This window comes from Anser cygnoides, chromosome 2 (genome assembly GCF_040182565.1).
Source record: "Anser cygnoides isolate HZ-2024a breed goose chromosome 2, Taihu_goose_T2T_genome, whole genome shotgun sequence".
Lineage (NCBI taxonomy): Eukaryota > Metazoa > Chordata > Aves > Anseriformes > Anatidae > Anser > Anser cygnoides.
The window spans coordinates 128,873,766-128,891,254 of NC_089874.1; the positions used below are offsets into that span (position 1 = coordinate 128,873,766).

General features: G+C 35.5%; 1 protein-coding gene across 2 annotated transcripts; it reads right to left on the reverse strand.

Moving 5' to 3' along the window:
* Positions 1-601: 601 nt before the first annotated feature.
* LACTB2 (lactamase beta 2) lies at positions 602-17,489 on the reverse strand. 2 transcript variants are annotated; one of them, XM_066993076.1, is made up of 7 exons: positions 17,287-17,489; positions 15,971-16,134; positions 14,500-14,626; positions 12,171-12,349; positions 8,180-8,328; positions 6,563-6,640; positions 602-4,463 (listed from the first exon to the last, which is right to left on the reverse strand). In XM_066993076.1, exons 1-7 carry the CDS (start codon positions 17,406-17,408, stop codon positions 4,353-4,355), a joined length of 930 nt encoding a protein of 309 aa, XP_066849177.1. In that variant the 5' UTR covers positions 17,409-17,489; the 3' UTR covers positions 602-4,352. The 2 variants fall into 2 exon arrangements, with proteins under 2 accessions (XP_066849177.1, XP_047933004.2); XM_048077047.2 differs by having other exon boundaries at positions 6,559-6,640.

Sequence of the window (17,489 nt, forward strand, 5' to 3'; positions counted from 1 at the left end):
AAAAAAAACAAAAACAAACCTTCTAAGTGGCTGTGACACTTCAGTGGCAAGGGGGTTTTGGAATTAGTCATTGAGCCACAATCAGAATTTCTTTATTTATCAAAACTGCCTTAATCAGGAGGAAAAAAAAAAAAAAAGAAACAAGGTATTGGGGAAAGGCAAGAACTAGGCAAAGTAATAAAGGGGGACTAGGGAATGAAGTGATCAATATGGGCAGAAGAGGACAGTGTTCACTGGGTTAAAGGCGATCCCTGAAAACAACATTAAGACAACATATCTTAGAATGATCATTCGCTGCTAAGCCTGAAGCTCAGGTTGAAAACTGTAACATCCCTCAATCTATATTCTGAGAGCTGTTCAGATTGACAATATACAGCTGCAGTACATTTCATGTAGGAAAAAGCAAAATCAAAATAATCCAAAAAACATGCAACAGCAAGAAATAATTATTCTTAACTTGGCACACAGTGCTGTTGCTTAGGAGTTTGAATGACACTTGTCAACAAAAAACAGATTTATGCTCAGGTTCAAGCATTAAATCAAGAATTTTCAGAACCAGAGGTATACTGCAATGAATAAAAATTAGCTGTGAAGATACTCAGAGGTTCTGTATAAATTTATTAAATTAGGGAGAGAGGAATACTGGTTAACTGGAGATGATCTAGGGTATTTACAGAATACATTCCCCTCCCCTCTCACATTTTATTTTTAAATATATGAAAGAAAGAAGTCTAAAGTGAACAAGCATTCGTATTTCAGTACCAAGATGTTTTTATACCTTAGGAATATCTCAATTTCCTGGCCATACCAGTATTCATAATTCTAAAGCAAGAAGAACATTATTGCAAGAACGGCTGATGTGAAAGTAGATCCTCAATTACACACCCTACAGTTATGGATGTAATATACCGCAGAAGCGAAGCACATTGAGATGGTATAAAAATTAAAATTCTTTTTTTTTCTTGAATCCATTTCTCAACTCTACCTTAAAAGAAATTAGGTCCACAGAACCTAGGAAACAAGATTTAACTAACTGCCTGGGGTGGGACATCGTTTTTTCACGCTGTAATCAGCAAATGCTGTGAACGGCCGGCTGCAGTCCTGTCACACAGGCATGAAGATCTTCTTGGTTTCAATCCATTTTTGTGTTTATCGTAATATAAATTACTCTACTGAAACAGAAAATAAAGAAACCTGTTGCCTCATCTGAATATTTTCCATGCCTTCCTTCTATTGGAGTTCCCTCTTCTGCCATATGATGTTTCTTATGGCACCTTAGGCGAAGTGTGATGATCTAAAATGCTTGAGACTGTCGCCTGTCAGTCCTTAGTCTGCCTCTTGCCAAGGGGTTGCTGGTCTATGTTTGCCATGTTTCTTTCCAGATTTCCGTATATTGAAAGACTAGGTTTCAAAATGATCACACAACTTAGGAAAGAAGATCCTGACAGCCTGAAATCTGTTGCAGGTTGCAAGTCTGTAGAGGATTTGGTAGTAACCATATTACTGCTCCAGAAATAACAGATACAAACAGAACAATGCCCTTCCTATTTGGAAACCTTTCCATCATCACATATGCTTAAAAACATAACCAAGAATGACATTTTACAATAAATATAAAATTAGCAAGAAACAGAATGGAAAACCTGAAAGGGTTATAACTTCTAACAAAATTCTTTCCTAGCTCTTAAAACTAAAAAACCTACCTTTTTGTATTCTGTCTCTCAGGACAGTATCTTAAAACTAGCTGCCAGGAAAGCTGGAAAGCAAATTTGTGCTCCTTCAATATTCTGTCCCTAGCTGTTTATAAAGTTAATGCATTGAACAACATTTGCCCTTCCATCTTGATCAGACAGAATTCGCCCCTTCTCTTATTTTTATTCTTAACTTTTAATGCATTCTGGACAGATGAGTGTACTCAAATGCAAGGGATGTAAGTAGGCTAATCCCCATTTTTATACATACATGGCATATAGCTTACATTACTGTTCTATTTTTAAATACACATTCCTTCTGACTTAAAATCTCAGTCAACAAGGAGTCTTAAGACTTTTACAACATGTCATAGCAGTTGCAAGTATCCTTCACTATATGTATATACATCTTAGTAACTGCAATCTCTGCTTTTAAAATTTCAGACACCATATATGATCATGAATGACAAGTCAAGTCTGGTTAAACTGCAATTTCTGTCATCGTCTGAGAATTTTAGGTGTTTGCTGCATCACGGCATGGAACATTTAGTTCTCTGATTTGCATCATATCTCTTTCTTCACTGTCTGCAAATTTCAAAGATGCTTTAATTCGATTCTGAAGTTGTTTCCGTGTATTTAAAACGAAACACAGTAAAACAGAAGAAAATGGTTCAATGACATTTAGGCTGCCATTAGACTTCTTTAGCTTGGGAAAGTAATGAGACATCATCACTTCATATCAGGTTCTGGCTATTAGCCTCCGGTTGTAGGTACTCAAGCTTCCCCTCATGACAGAAAACTGTACCATTCCACTTATATTTCTGTGCAAAATGTCATAATTCAGAGCATGTGAATGAGCTTTTTAAAAAAGAAGTGATGATAATTACCTTTTCATTCCTTGCAATGAAAAGGGTAAGCAAACATTCATGAAGTAACTACAGAAAAATAATTATTATTAATGGCAAGAAGTCTACATGAAAGCTTCTGAGTAATTATGAAGAGAGAAACAAACCAAAAAGAACTGAGAAAAACCAATGTTTGTGGGAGGCAGGAGAAGAAAAAATAAAGTGTTTGTACTAGAAGACAGAACATACAGAAGTAACACAAAAGTATATATTTATATTTTATGTTTATACTATATATATGTATATATAAATAAAATATGAAAAATACGAAAGTAGGAAAATTAAACAGAAAACACATAAGGAAGAAAAAACTAAGAACAGTATACCTGAAAATGACTTCAAAATGGCACTGCACAGAAAGCAAGCAAAAATCACGATGTGGTTGAAAATCAGATGGAGAAAGTTTACAAAAAGCATCATATCTTGGAGGTCTCTTCCAACCTAGATGATTCTGTGATTCTGTGATTTTATAGAGCAGAAAGCTAACACTTCCCCTCTTCAGTGGTTTGGTTACTACTTCGGAATATGTTTTCAGCTTTGGATCACTGTTCTTGGGTATATTTTCATATTGGATCTGGCTCAGATATCAGAGCAAACGCTATTAACTTCATAAGATAATGAAAACTCTTAAGCCATGCCTATTCAAAGTACCCAAGCACAAATGAAGGTTCAGGACTGGACTTAAAAGGTTTTCAAGGACCTTCGGTCCTTGAAATTTGTCTTCGGTATTGTCTCCTTGAATTTGTCTTTGGTACCTTTAAACATCTCATATCTCATTTTTTTAAGTTGGACCAGCATTAAAAGAGTGTATAAATCATAAGAAACTCACACATTTTAAATACACAAAGTAATGCAAATATTTATACATTATTCTGAAAGTTTAAGCTACATGGAAAACTGAACCTTAAGTTAAAATTCATCTTCAAACACTGCATTTTAACACACTATACAGTATCTTACAATCAAATACAACCTTTAGTTAAAATAATTGTAGTTTAAATGGAGTTAATAGCAAAATTTGAAGCTTGTTAGTTATAAAGTGATAGAAAAACTTAACCTCATATGGTGCACAATAGGTATGTCAATTTACACAGCTTTTTAATCCCTTTCTTAGATGAAATTTAGAAGATAGAATTTAAGTCTGTCCTAACTCTGTGCATTTTTTTAAAATGTAATGTAGTTAAAATTAATGATGAATACTTTGAATGAATTTCACAGAAATCATGTTTGCCTGAGAAAACAGAGAAGTCTGGAAGTACTTTCAGCATTTGTTAAAACACATTGCAGTGAGTAACCAGCAAAAATGTGCACAGGCACATAAATTAAAAAAAAAAAAAAAAAAGGAAAAACAGCATTTCCACCTGTTAATAAAAATTGGACGTTTTTTAGAATTTACAGGTAAATTATTAAAAAGACACTTTTTGAAAGGCACAGGAAAATGAAAACAATTTTAGTGTCAAATCTTTTCTATTCTTTTTACTACAGATTTTTTATATCTTTGATTAAGTTTATAATATAATAGACTTTGCTATTTGTCTTCTGTGACCAACGATAAAGCTTGGCATTTTATAACAGAGGTAACATACAGTTCTTCACATTCATTCTATTTTATTAACCTCAGTACCTATAAATTTTTAAATTCCCATAAAGTAGAATATGAAAATTATCATTTAACTGACTATAACATTGCTTTAAAATTGTTAATACTTTTTTAAATGAAAGAAGAATTAATTTTTATTTTACATGTCATCTGCAATCATCTTTCTGTTTTTTCATGCAGCAACTGTGCAGATTGAGAATGTTTTTGAGCAATCTTGTGTAAGTTATAAATTGTTTCTCCATCTGAAGTTGGGAGATGCATCACGTACTGTTAAGAAAAAAAAGACCAAATTATTCACAAATTAACACTTACATGCTGCGTATAAACATTAGACTATCTCAACCTTAATTGTACACGTGTACATTTCTGTACATACCATTTTTTTAAATTAAACACCGCCAGTTTTTCTATTAAAATACTCTCCTTCAGGCCAATGCTGAATTTTAATGGAAGCTAATAAACATTATCTGTATCACAGTGTAACTTCTAGTGATATAAAGCATGAGTAATAAAAAAGGGTTTAATAATCCTACAGTTATTTTAAGTTCAGGATATTAACATTTCAAGATTATTAATAAATTTGAGGTAGCACTTGCTACATTTTCTGAAATTTATGAACTTGAGAGAAAAAAAGTGCTGCTAAATTAGCAACAGTTAAATTATTTCTTTTTCTTCATCAACGGTCTTTTAAAAATGCAAAACAATGACAATCATCCAAATATAGGAGAAAGTTAAATGCACGTATTGTGCCATGCTCCTGTATACAAGGCATTATTTTTCTGTTTGAAGTGAGAAAAGTAAATCATTAAAGGCAGTTATCACTCCTAATTGTAGCTTTAAAAGTTATGTACCCACATAAACTGCAATCCCTAGAATGTAGTGGTGAATTAATGACTGCAGCAGACAGCATATGGCCATAATTTGCATGGTGTAGCTCTCCAGTAACAGTGGAATACGGCTGTCACATTTATTACCAACACTGACAACATGTTTCTTTGGGAAAATATTTTGTGAAAATTAAGCAAACAGTGTTATGACTGCAGCTCAAGTCTTCCATAATGAGAACAAAACCTGAAATACTGCAACTCAGACTGGCTCGTAAGGACATTGTATCAAAGCCAAATGAGCATGTAAAGTGAGTATGCAAGCATTTCTACGCTACATGCTCAGAACCAATAGAATCAGTTTTCCTTAACAGATGTCCTTAATTTGAACTGAAAAACCAACAGCGGTCACATGATGTTAAGCGTGTATTACAGAACTGGGTCTAAGATTGTATTGAAAAAGTTAGCAACTGTTCCCACACTGTTGAGATAATCACAAGAAACTCCTAAGTGTTCTGATGAGATTGCTTTCTTCTTTCTCTATGAGCACAAGTTGAAGATTAAAAACCAAACCAAACCAAAAAACTTTAAAAGGCAATTCTTGTGCTTCTGGGAAAGCTGGAGTACGCAGCTAAATCAAGGACCTCCAACTTAATTAAAGGAACCACAATCAATTCCTCTGATTAGTATATCCTCTAGTTATTACAACTTTATAATTGTTTCAAGCTGTTGCTACTTTGTGAACAGTTATCTGACTGAAGCTCCCTATCTGCTGTCTCTTCAAATTTCAAAGGTGATTTCTGAGGAAAACTGAGTGATTTTTGTCCAGTAAACATGAAAAAGTTGTTCTGAGCAAAACTGGCTTAAAGAGATGAAAGTCACTAGCTTCCTCAGACAAATCAATTCCTTAACGTTTAAGATGGACACACACAGTCTTTTGTATCAAAGACTGCAAGTCTACCTGTAAAGAGAAAGTTAATTTATCCACTATTTCATCTAAACAGAAAATGTTGCTGCTTGAGCTACCCCAGCAGTGAAAGGGAAGGGATAAGTTTAATCCATAGCATCTGATACCCTGGAGCAATCTTGTGTAGCCAGGTTGGAGAAGCGTGTAGGTCTAGGCTCAATAATGTATGTCAATAACCAACAACTGAGATCACATTTAGTTACTGCTGGTGCAGCATCATGTCGGTAAGCGTCAATGGCATTCTCTACAAAGTATGCTTAAAACCATTATTTTCCAAACTTTGATAAAAATAACTGCTTGCACGATTTTAATCTATTTTCTTGGAATAAAAATCATGTTACTATTATTATTAAAAAAAATAAATCTCTATTGTTCAAACAATACTGAGCCTATCAGCTGATTTATCATTAAAATAAACAGAAGGTGTAGTTAGAAGACACTAATTTAATCTTATTTATATTATTAATTAGATTCTGTCTCTTCCTGCTCCCCCCAACCAGGACACAACAAACATTACACAGAAAATCAAAATGAAAATGACTGTCTTTAAACCCCACTACCCACAACTTACACACTTTTCCTTCTTTTTCCAACTTCTTCAAGTGGACTAGGAGGTTTTTTTCTGCTGCTAGCAGTAAATTTTCAGGAATGTCCTAAGGGGAATACAAATATGAGTTTTGTACTTGTTTAAATATCTTTCAATATCGCCCAATGATTTTTTTCAATATATGGAAATCGTGGCTTATTAACATAGATTTTCCTCTTCTGAATTACTATGTTGAACATTCAGTTAGTTTTACAGCGATAAAAGCATGGAATGTGTAAACCAATTTTGCACCATTTAAACTAGTAGCCTAATAAGACATTTTTGTTTACTGTTCTTATTTTTTGCATCATGCACTTGTACTATACAGACTTTGGCCAACTCAAAGACTGTGTTCTACTGAACTTAGTCTGCACTGGGTTGTTGGTGTAGCTGAGCATTTTTCCACAGGTTTTAATGACAAATTTAAAGAGGCCTTTCTCCAGATACCTATATTACTTCTATTTCATGATACTACTTGCATGAGTTTAAAAGTCCTTTAACAGTTAGTATTTGTAAATCAGTAAGCAAACAGTTTCAGGAGGACAAAGTGTATCTTAAAAAATTTCAGTGCTGAGTAAGTAACAATGAACAATATTTCTCAAAATTCCTTTCTCCAGCATAATCTAAGTAAAAACTCCTTTTTGAAAATTACAAAAGTTCTTCTCCAAATTACACGAGTCTGTCAGAAGAAATCCTTAGAAAACTGTCTCAGTAAATTGCAAATCTTTAAAAAGTTCTGACAGATTATACCTTTTTTACATTAAAGCTTTAGTAGTACTGAAAAAAAACTCTTATCTGATAATGACAGGAAAAATGGTTTTTGATTTACAGAAACACGTGAATGGCTATGTACTTAAAAACTGCAGTATTTCAAGCAGGAAAACTGCAGGAGCTAGACAGCCACAGATAATGGTACATCAGCACTTCAAAATGTTCAGTGTGACTTGTAGTCACTTCTTTGGAATCTGGGAATTAGTAGAACCATGAAAAAACGAGTTGTGAAGCTGTTATAGACCTGTTCACACACCACAGCCATTGTCAACTATGACATCTTCTGAAGCTAATGCTGCATCTCTCTGAACTCTATTTGCTAGAAGGGACAATCCCCACACCACATGTTCAAATTACTGAGGTTACATGAGGAATGAAGTTGCAAACAATGACTTTTTTGCCTGTCTAACGATGCCCAAATCTACCCGACTTCTGAGAGCAATATCCATCTCTGTGAAAGTGTAGGCTGATGAATTAGGAAGCAAATGTTCCAACCAATCTGTCTCCAAACACCCTTTGACATATCAACAATTAACAGTCATCTCGTAATTTCTGCTTGGGACAAAACACTAAAACTGTATTTTTGTTTGGTCCTACGAGACAGAATTTAGGACCATCTAAATAGTGAAATAAGAAATTTTTAAGAATCATGTCGGTCCCAATCCAAGGCAGTCACGTGCATTTTGAACAAGCAGAAATCTTTTAAAGCTTTTTTCTTCTTCTTTTTAAAAAGGCACCATGATATTCACTCAAATACTTAGGCTGTCACACACTATTTTATGAACATAACCTCAATTTCTTTAGTTTAATCTGAAATCTTTTAATCAAGAATTACCTTGTATACTAAACTTAGGAGCTCTGAGGATGTAAATGATTTTCCAACATTCTTCTGGAAAACATCCAGAATTTGCTTTTCACGAGCAGTTCGGTGAGAAATGTATCCTTGAATTCTAGTGTTTGCATCACGTACTACTGGGCCATGACCTAAATTGAAACACACATACCAAAGCAATATTACTTACATTTGGAATTAAGTATGCTATCGAATAATTGACTCATTCTTATGTAAACTATGGTAGTTTTTTTTTTTCATATAAATAGACTAAAATTGAGTGTCTGCATCACATTCTGCACTTGAACAGGATTAAGATGGAAAGGGGGAATTAGAAGATCTTAAAAAGTCTGAATTTGGAAAAGGAATACTTCCAATGGTATACGGAAAGCAAGGAAAGACCTAGATAAAGATTGGTCAATAAAGAAAAAATGGAAAAAGGAGTTTACTACTCAATAGATTTGAGAATCAGGTTTTTATATTACCTCTGCTTGACTCACACCCTCCAGAGAATATTGATATTGATGACTTAAACTGATACTGGTCTCTACAGAGTAATGGGTGAGGCAAAGACTCCTGTATTGTACTATTGTTCCTGTTGTGGAGGGTAGCTAACTCCAGCAAACACAGAGGTGAGGGAAGTAACATTGTGACAGATAAATTTTCCAGTACAGATCTTCACAACTCACTCACACGCTATACTTTACTCTCCTACATACATATGTTTGTACATATAATAAATAAATAATAAATAATAATTAAAAAAAAAAAAGAAAGAAGAAAAATCAGTGAGACAATCCAAACATGCCAGGGCAGGAAGAAGTGATGCACAAGAAAGGTTACATATAGATCATTGTGGATCTGGCTGGGTAATAAAAAAAATGCACATGCTTTTTCCTGGACTTACTGAGGCAGATGAGAACCATTCAACATACTGATAGGTCTTTGAATAAAATTAGAATAAGGCTTAACTGATAAATCACTAGCCTTTGTGGAAAACGAAAAACTGCCTCATGATACAATAAATAACAGATGAAATCAAAATATTTTTCAGATATGGGAGTTACGTGCGCACAAATTAAACTTTATGATTCACCTATGGACAAATTTACTTGCAGTGTTGCATGAATATTTATCACATGCTTTTTACAGCAAGGTTTCCTGTTTTTTCCTCATACACCTCACCTGAAGTAGCAGCAGCAACTTCCATCTCTGCCAGACTAAACTCTAAGTATTTTTTTTATAAAATGAATAGGACAGCAACTACTGTAAAAATAATTGTCTTTTAGAAATTATTACGTATCATCCAAATCAATTTATTTTATTCACTATATTTAAAAAATCATTATATTCTTTGCTTATAGTTTTGGGTTGACTGACTAAATGAGTTTTTAACTTCAAGACATTTTAATTTATGGCTTATTTTGCCTGAGGACAGGCAGCTTATAGAAAATGAGCAAACAATTTTTCATGATTTAAATATTTGTGTAATAAAAAGTGTCAAATGAATCCACCCTTTAGGAATTCACTATGCCACATGGTCTACTGCCATTTCATATGCACATACAGATATTAAAACTATGTCAGAAAGCTTGTACTAAATTTAGATGTGGATCTTTCACTTTGTCATTTTTCAGGGACAGCAGTGTAGTTAATTTCACAAATAAATTAATATCCACATATATTTAAAGCTTTTCTGAGAATTTTAAACAGATCTTTTAAAATACAACCATCTTTCCAATATTAACTTAGATGTTGCATCAGACAGCTTCATATTATTTGAGACCTCTGTATATTTCAGGTGATCACAAACAGCAAGTATTTATTCTTATAGCACCCTGTGAAGACACACAGGTTCTCTAAGTTTACACAGGAGAAATTAAAACACAAAGAATAAAAGTGAAGAAAATAATTGGCTCATGAAATCTTGCACAGACTCCTAACTACCATTTTTTTCTGTATTATCAAGTAACACTGTTTATTATTACAGGTTAGGGAGCCCTCTGGCGGCTAAAACACCCTTTTCTCTTCCCAAAGATTCTCAACTATGAGCAGGAAAATAGACTGCAATGAGTACTTTGCCAGAAGTAATTTCCACATTCAATTAGAAACAAAAACAAACAAACAACAAACAGCCAAACAAAACATGAAAAGGGAAGGATTGGCCAATTCTGCTACTAACACCTAGCCAGCAATCACCTTGTTGTAAAAATTCATGCTCTCTTACGTTTATTTCTCAGACTGCAATGTCAGTGCTAAAGCATGGACAGGGAAAAGAGACAATACAAGAATTATGAAGATCTAAAACTGTAAAAAGATTAAAGTATTGAGGTTATATAGAATGGACTGGTAAAACAAACTGCATTCTGCTATAGTTATTATTTTATTGTAGTACATACCAATCACATAAACAATTGTTTTGACTTGGTAGTAGTTATCTTTTACACAATTGTATGTACATGTTGTGATGCATGGATAAAGAAACAAAGCTAGCTACAAACCATCTCAACGCTTAGCTACTTATCAAGGGAAATGCACAATGTCCTACCGTCTTCCTAACTGCAAGTACAGCATGAACACATGTACAACAGCGTAGCCAACAGTTACAGATAAGTGGGACAAATATTCAACCTTGGTGAATGTGTAATCTAGATAAATAATGACTAAGAAGAAGTGAAAGGCAGCAGATAAAACCGATAAACCAAGAAGAATTTGGGATATAGGGTTTTGGAAGACAGTAATCAAATAAAGGAACAGATTATGCTTTCCAGATATTTAAGAAAGCAGAACATTTCATTCATCAATAGATTGAGATTCAGGAGGCTAAAATATTCTTAGTTTTACTGCTAGTTTAGTCAATTACTATAAATACTATTTCTGTGTCAGCCTCCACATCCATGGAATACACAGAATGGTATTTTTCTTAAATAGCATTTAAAAAAAAAAAACTAAGCATTTTTATGATCTTAGATCTTAAAGCCCTTAAAGAACACCTACTTCAGAAGAAGTATATTTTAAAAACGAACACAAAAGAGATTCAGCAATGTAGGTTAAACATAGATGGTTAATGGAGGAAGACGGAAATGAGAATAGAGAGTCACTCAGAATGGCTAGTTGAAAAAGATGAAATGGAAAAGGTCTGAAAAAATCCTGAGATGTAGTTCTGAAAAGAAAATGAGGAGCTTAAACCTTAGTTACATAATGAATTCTTAAAATCCAATCTTGTCAAATAGACACATGGCTTATATGAAAATTAAATGCATTCCCAAGGTTTGGGGGAGATAAGAAGAAAAAATGAAAAGCAATGTCACAGACCGAATGAATCAGCAATTTATTTTTAGAACATGATGTTCGACCTCTTGGCTCTTGTTCAAATTTGAGCTAAGTCATTAACTAAGATAACCATTTGACAGTTCTGCAGCCTCCCAAGATGAATTTGTGATTAATCTGTGTTGCAAAGGACAGACCTCTCTCTCAAAGACATTACTAACACAACTAAAAAACTAACATTGCTACTTCTAACTACACTATTACTACTAACTACTACTACGAACACTACCACAAACATTATTAACAAAAGCTACCCACATTGGCAGCGTACTTAGGGCTGCGGAGGACCAAAAGAACAAGTATTATTTTTCTCTTCCAGGCTAACATTAAGGGTCATGGATAGTTTAATAAAAGTAAACCCAATTTTCTCTATGGTTCCTACAGTAAAAGATCCTGGCCTCTGTATGCTTTTAATACAGAAGTGCAAGGTTCACCCTCAGCGGGAGAAACCACAGGAAAGAAAGACATCTATCACTGAAAGATTTGTAAGTCTTACAAAACTTCATGCCATTAAGTCAGCATAGCTTAGTGCTAGCAGCACATTAAGTAATGAACCGTAGTTGTGACACTAATAATGATGTTTGACGTAGTAAGAGTTCTCAGGTTCTTAGAGGAGATACAATTTATATAGTAATATATAGCAGTTAAAAATAGAACAACTAACCTGGATATATTAAATCTGGCTTCATTTGTAATAGCCTTTTCAAAGTTTTCATGTAATCATACAGGTCTTCAATTACTGTTGTTCCTTCCCCTAATATACAGTCACCAGAAAATATAGCATTTTCTTCTTCTAGATGTAAAATCATATGGTCATCAGTGTGCCCAGGCGTATGTAAAACTCTGTTTAAAGAAGAAGAACAACAAAAGTGTAAGTTTTTCATATACCAGTCATACAGAAATTCTAGCTTCATTTTCAGAAGGTAGAAACAAATAATGATAAAATGATACACCAACAGAGTAGCCTACAACAAGAATGAGAAAAAGTATAGTACCAAGAAAGTCAGACTGAAAGTCTGAAAAAGTGTAGTACTCAGAAGGTCAATGTAAACAGGATATCATTTTGTCTAATTACAGTCCGTTTTCATCATCACTAATATACGCTGAATTACATGACACATCATAATAAAAGTACATTAAGGTAACTTGCTAATCATGTAAAAATTGTGGTACAGAGGGCTTTACTCTGATACTTTAAGAAAGAAAAAAATCACGTTATTTCTAGATTGAGAAGTGTAAAGTTCATGACATATATATTGTACCTGGCAAAAGAGGGTAAGGGTGATGTTGTTAATTCTTTTGGAAATTCACTGTGTACTACTGGACCCAAACCAAATAAAATTCTGTCTCCCAAAACTTACTTTACCCTGAAGGCCCCATGACACAGTGGAGTAGAACCTTAAAATACGAGGAACTGTGGTCTTTTAGCTGTTCTATGTGCAAGTCATGAAACATCTGAAAGGTATGGACTTAGGACCCCCCGACTTGAATGAATACCGCGTTAGAGATCACCAGTTTATTCGTGTATAGTATACCCGAGCTGCTATGGAGCTGCACTGCAGTGTCCTTGCGCTACAAGTTTTCAAAAGACAGAAGGCCTTCTGATTCAAGCTGAAAACATGCAACTTAGACCAGCATCACTGCTAAAATTCAATAGAATCAATCAAATTCACTGCATCAAAACAGTGACTATGAACTTACAGAGCTGGTGCCAAGCACGGTGTACAAGCCATGGCTAAACAGCACCCAGCCAAGTCAGTGCAGGGCTGGGAGACCAGTGGTACACCACTGTCTGTTGCAACGACTCCCAGCTCTTACGGAACATGGTGTTCAGCAGAAAATATGTGAGTATGTTGCCCTGCTGAGGCAACATAAAATCAGTTTGATAGGTTACACCTTGCCTTTGTGGGAGGTGGTATCTTCCAGTTCCTTATGAAACTTCACCTGGAAATTTCATTATTAACTTGTTAAAAACAAACAAAAAGGAACCCAATGCACCCTGGCACACCTCCTTTAAAACTTGAAGGTTGCTAACTGCAACATGAAATGTAACATGCAGATATTGTTATTTTAGAACCAATGGGATGGACATCTATCCTTAAAGTACCGATTAAACAACCAGTTGAGATTATTTGCTTTTAACCAAGCGTAAAATTTGGTTGCGTAACTGCAAACACCAAAATATATCACCCCCGCCTTGCTTGGAGTCAAATTGTTTTCCATCTGTAAGTTGATTATGTCCAAACACTTACGGTAGTTATGTCTTCAATATTTCTATGCCCACTCTGTGTATTTTATTTTAAACTTAAAAAAAATAAATATTCTGCAAGTGGAATATGATTCACATCTAAACTGAAGAAAACAAGCAAAATTTGTCCTGAGAAGAGTAATGCCTTGTTGATGAAAGAATTCTGGAGACAGAATGATCAATGATTTTTTTTGATGCCTGTGTGACAGAGGGTGGGATTCGTTTCAGACTCATTCATGCAAACAAGACAGGCAATGTGCTCCCTGGGAAGAATTTTCTCCCAACTGGTACCCTGCAAGAACCTGACAGGTAAAAGGATTCAAATTTAACATTTTAATGTTAAATATTACTTTTTTTAATGTCTCCTTTGGAAATATTTTACCTTATCCATCTTTACAACATAAACATCCCCAAAGGTATTAATTTTACATCATGACTACTTGAGTAATGAGAAATTACATAAAATCCTGTATGATTTTTTCCTAAGGAATTATTTTTCAAGGGAAATGTTCTTAACTTCTCTGGCGTGGCCAAAGACTAAAGGCTGATTCCTGATAATACCCATTCATTAGAACAATTTCTTTGGGTAAGCATATCCTCCTGGATCAGGATAGGAAGCCTACAAGAGTAAATGTTGACAGGATCAGATGTATGGATTACCAATCATTAAAAGTTAAGATACATATATGTGCCAGAATTCTGAAGAAAAAGGTGATTGAGCAAAGCTGCAGAAATTAGTGTTTACCTGAGCGTGGCTCCCTCTGTCTGTATCACATCCCCATCTTTAAGATATGAATATTTATGTCTTCCTTCTCCTATTATTTCTTCACGGTCAGGGACACGAGGAAGCTTACAGATGCGATATTCAGAGTCTGTTTAAAGGAAGCAAAGAAAATAATGGTTCGTATTTTAAATTTGTCGCTAACGAAGTTAACTCCACAGAATTACTTTTACTCTTTGTAGATGTACCATTAATCATTACACACTATTACACTGCTAAACTTGAAGCAAGGAATTCTGAACAGTAATTTTATGTTTATTAAACAACCTTCTGGAGTTACAGAGTAGTGAAGTCTTACTACTGTACTCTAAATCTGATATACTGTACTCTGTACCAGCAGCAATTTTGAAGATGAAAAAGCATGAGTGAAATTAGTAAAAAAAAAAAAATCCAATAATTATTACATTTTGCAAATGTTGTTCCTTCCTGACTCATCAAGAGCCAAAAAATAAGTCTCTGGAACAGCACTAAGACTCCGTTGCTCAAGCTCTACATTATGAGTCACAGAAGCACTATTCAACGTTTATTTAACATCGGATGGAGCCTTTTTGCCCTGAAACTTCCCTCAGTGTCTATCATTCTGAAATGTTTATGTTTTGAATGCCTTGGTATGGATGGCAACCTAGAAACCAGGCAGTTATATCCCTTGCAAATCTTTACTGTCACACTCAGGAGCTGACAGGATCAAAATTCTCACAGACACCTATGTTGTTTCCAGTAGTGCCCAGGCTTCTCTGAAGACGTGCATCTGGCAACTTTACAACACCCGATGACTTTACAACTTTACAAAAGCCAGTGACAAAGTCCAACAGAACTAAGATGAGCTGCATTATTCTTATTGCTTATTCTCTTCTCAGATATCAAAAGAGAAATGTCTCTTACTGCTTATCAACACACAATGCACATTTTACATCAGAACTTATCTGTAAACGTCCCTATCTTCTCCAAGTGTTTTGAGGCCTAAGAACTTGTCAGCAATTTCTTATGGTCTTCTGTATGAAATAGCAGTTATTCATATTTCTTTTTCAGAGATTATTTATTGACGTACACAAGTAAAAGTAATAGTCAATTTGTCACTACTGTCAGTCTGGAAAGGAACTTTTTTTCTATTTTTCTCTACTGTCAATGTAGAGACTATCAAGCTTTTCTCACATCTTTTAATAACGTATAAACTGTTTATTATTTACTTGTAAGAAAAATTCACTATGATGTTATTCACAGGTGTTGAAGAAAAAAATGTAGTATTTCAACTGTGATACTCAAATTATTCACTGCTCTCATTCTACACTTTACAATAGTTCTGTTAAATTACATGTGGTTTACATGGATATTCCAGAAGAATAATCCAGCTGATGCACATAGAAGAGCTATACAAAACTTGTCTCTTGCCACATACCTAACATATATTCAACAATATATAAAATCTCTGGCCTACCACCAGGGATGTTTTTGCAGATATCAAGTATTCCACCAGTATGATCATGATGCCAGTGTGTCACTAAAATTTCTTGAATTGAGATGTTAAACTCGGACAGTGCCTGTTTTAAACAGCCAATGTATTCAGGAACAGCTGGCTCTCCAGTGTCAATAAGGATTCTTCTACATATGGACCAAAAAAAAAAAAAAAAGAGAAAACACACAAAAGAACACAGAGAATTCAGAGTATTCATATGAGTTAAATCATGTTAAACAAACAAACAAAATAATGACATTGCATATAACTGTGGTAATAATGGGTATCTCCAGCTAAATTTTACTACGAGTTTTTAATCATTAAACCAGTTAAAAGCCACTTAACATTATTTTAATTCTCAGTCCTTATGAATTATCAGATTACAGTTTAATTCCACCACTAACACAGAACCATCTTGGCTCCAGCATCTTTTCAAATTAATTGAGCGCGCCACCATTCGAACCCTGCTTTTAGGCGCAGCTCAGCTACCAACCCACCCACCATAATCAAGGCAATGTTTTGCTAGATTTGGTCTAGCTTAATGCAGGCAAAACCGGGGAGCTCTGCACTCATTTATTGGGATCAGGTTGGCATCAGGAGGATATAGATGCTTGGGTCACTCCACACAGAACTGTGTGGAGTCCAGGAAGGCAGGCTTCCCTCAGCTTATATATATATATATATTTGTGTATGTATATAATGTATTATATATATTTAGATATATTATATATATATTTTTTTCCAAACCTGCTAAACTTTCAAATTTTATATTCCTTAACGGGAAACTTGCTATATTTGACAGGTAGGGTTTGAGACTTGCTATACTTGAGAGGTAAGGTTTATCCTTTCACACACAAAACAATATATCCAAGACTCTTTCCTCTATAACATTTTGCCTCATGACAGCACCGTTTACAAAGGGGCTCAGAGTTCTGGTCCACAAACCCACAATTTTGTGCCCTCTGACCAGTTTTGTGCCAACGGGGAGTGCCGAGGCCTGTGGCAAGCCGCCCGCCCACTCCCCCTCAGCCTAAGGGTGGCTCGCCGAGACCTCGACACCGGGAGCCCGGTTCCGAAAATGGTATTTTTTTATTAAAATTTTTAATTTTTATTCTTTAAAAGGTCGTCAGGGAGCGGGGAACAAGCCCGATGGCGGCTCCCCCTTCTCGTCGTCTCCCTCCCCGGAGGCAGCGCACGGGCCCCAAAGCGGGCGGGGGAAGGGGACGGGGACGGGGCGGCGGCAGTCGCCGCCGCCCCGTCCCCGTCCCCTTCCCCCGCCGTCGGATCGGTGCCGTTACCTGTGCCCGGTGCCCACCAGGTAGGTGTTGGTGCCCTGCAGAGTCATGGGCCCCGGGTTGCAGCCCAGCACCCGCACCACGCGCGACGAGAGCCGCTCGATGCGCGGCAGCAGCGACACCATCTCCGCCGCGACGATCCCCTCCCCACCCCACCGCCACGGCCACCGCCACCGCCACCCCCGGTCCGGCCCCGTTCCCCTCAC

Bases quoted from the DNA above. Each gene is read 5' to 3' on its own strand.
- LACTB2 (XM_066993076.1), bottom strand. From the start codon at position 17,408: ATGGTGTCGCTGCTGCCGCGCATCGAGCGGCTCTCGTCGCGCGTGGTG. The intron at 8,329-12,170 runs GTTAGTTGTTCT...GTTTCAATTTAG, and splicing joins GCCAGATTTAATATATCCAG to GTCATGGCCCAGTAGTACGT. The intron at 6,641-8,179 runs GTAATTCTTGAT...TATTCCCCTTAG, and splicing joins TCCTAAGTTTAGTATACAAG to GACATTCCTGAAAATTTACT.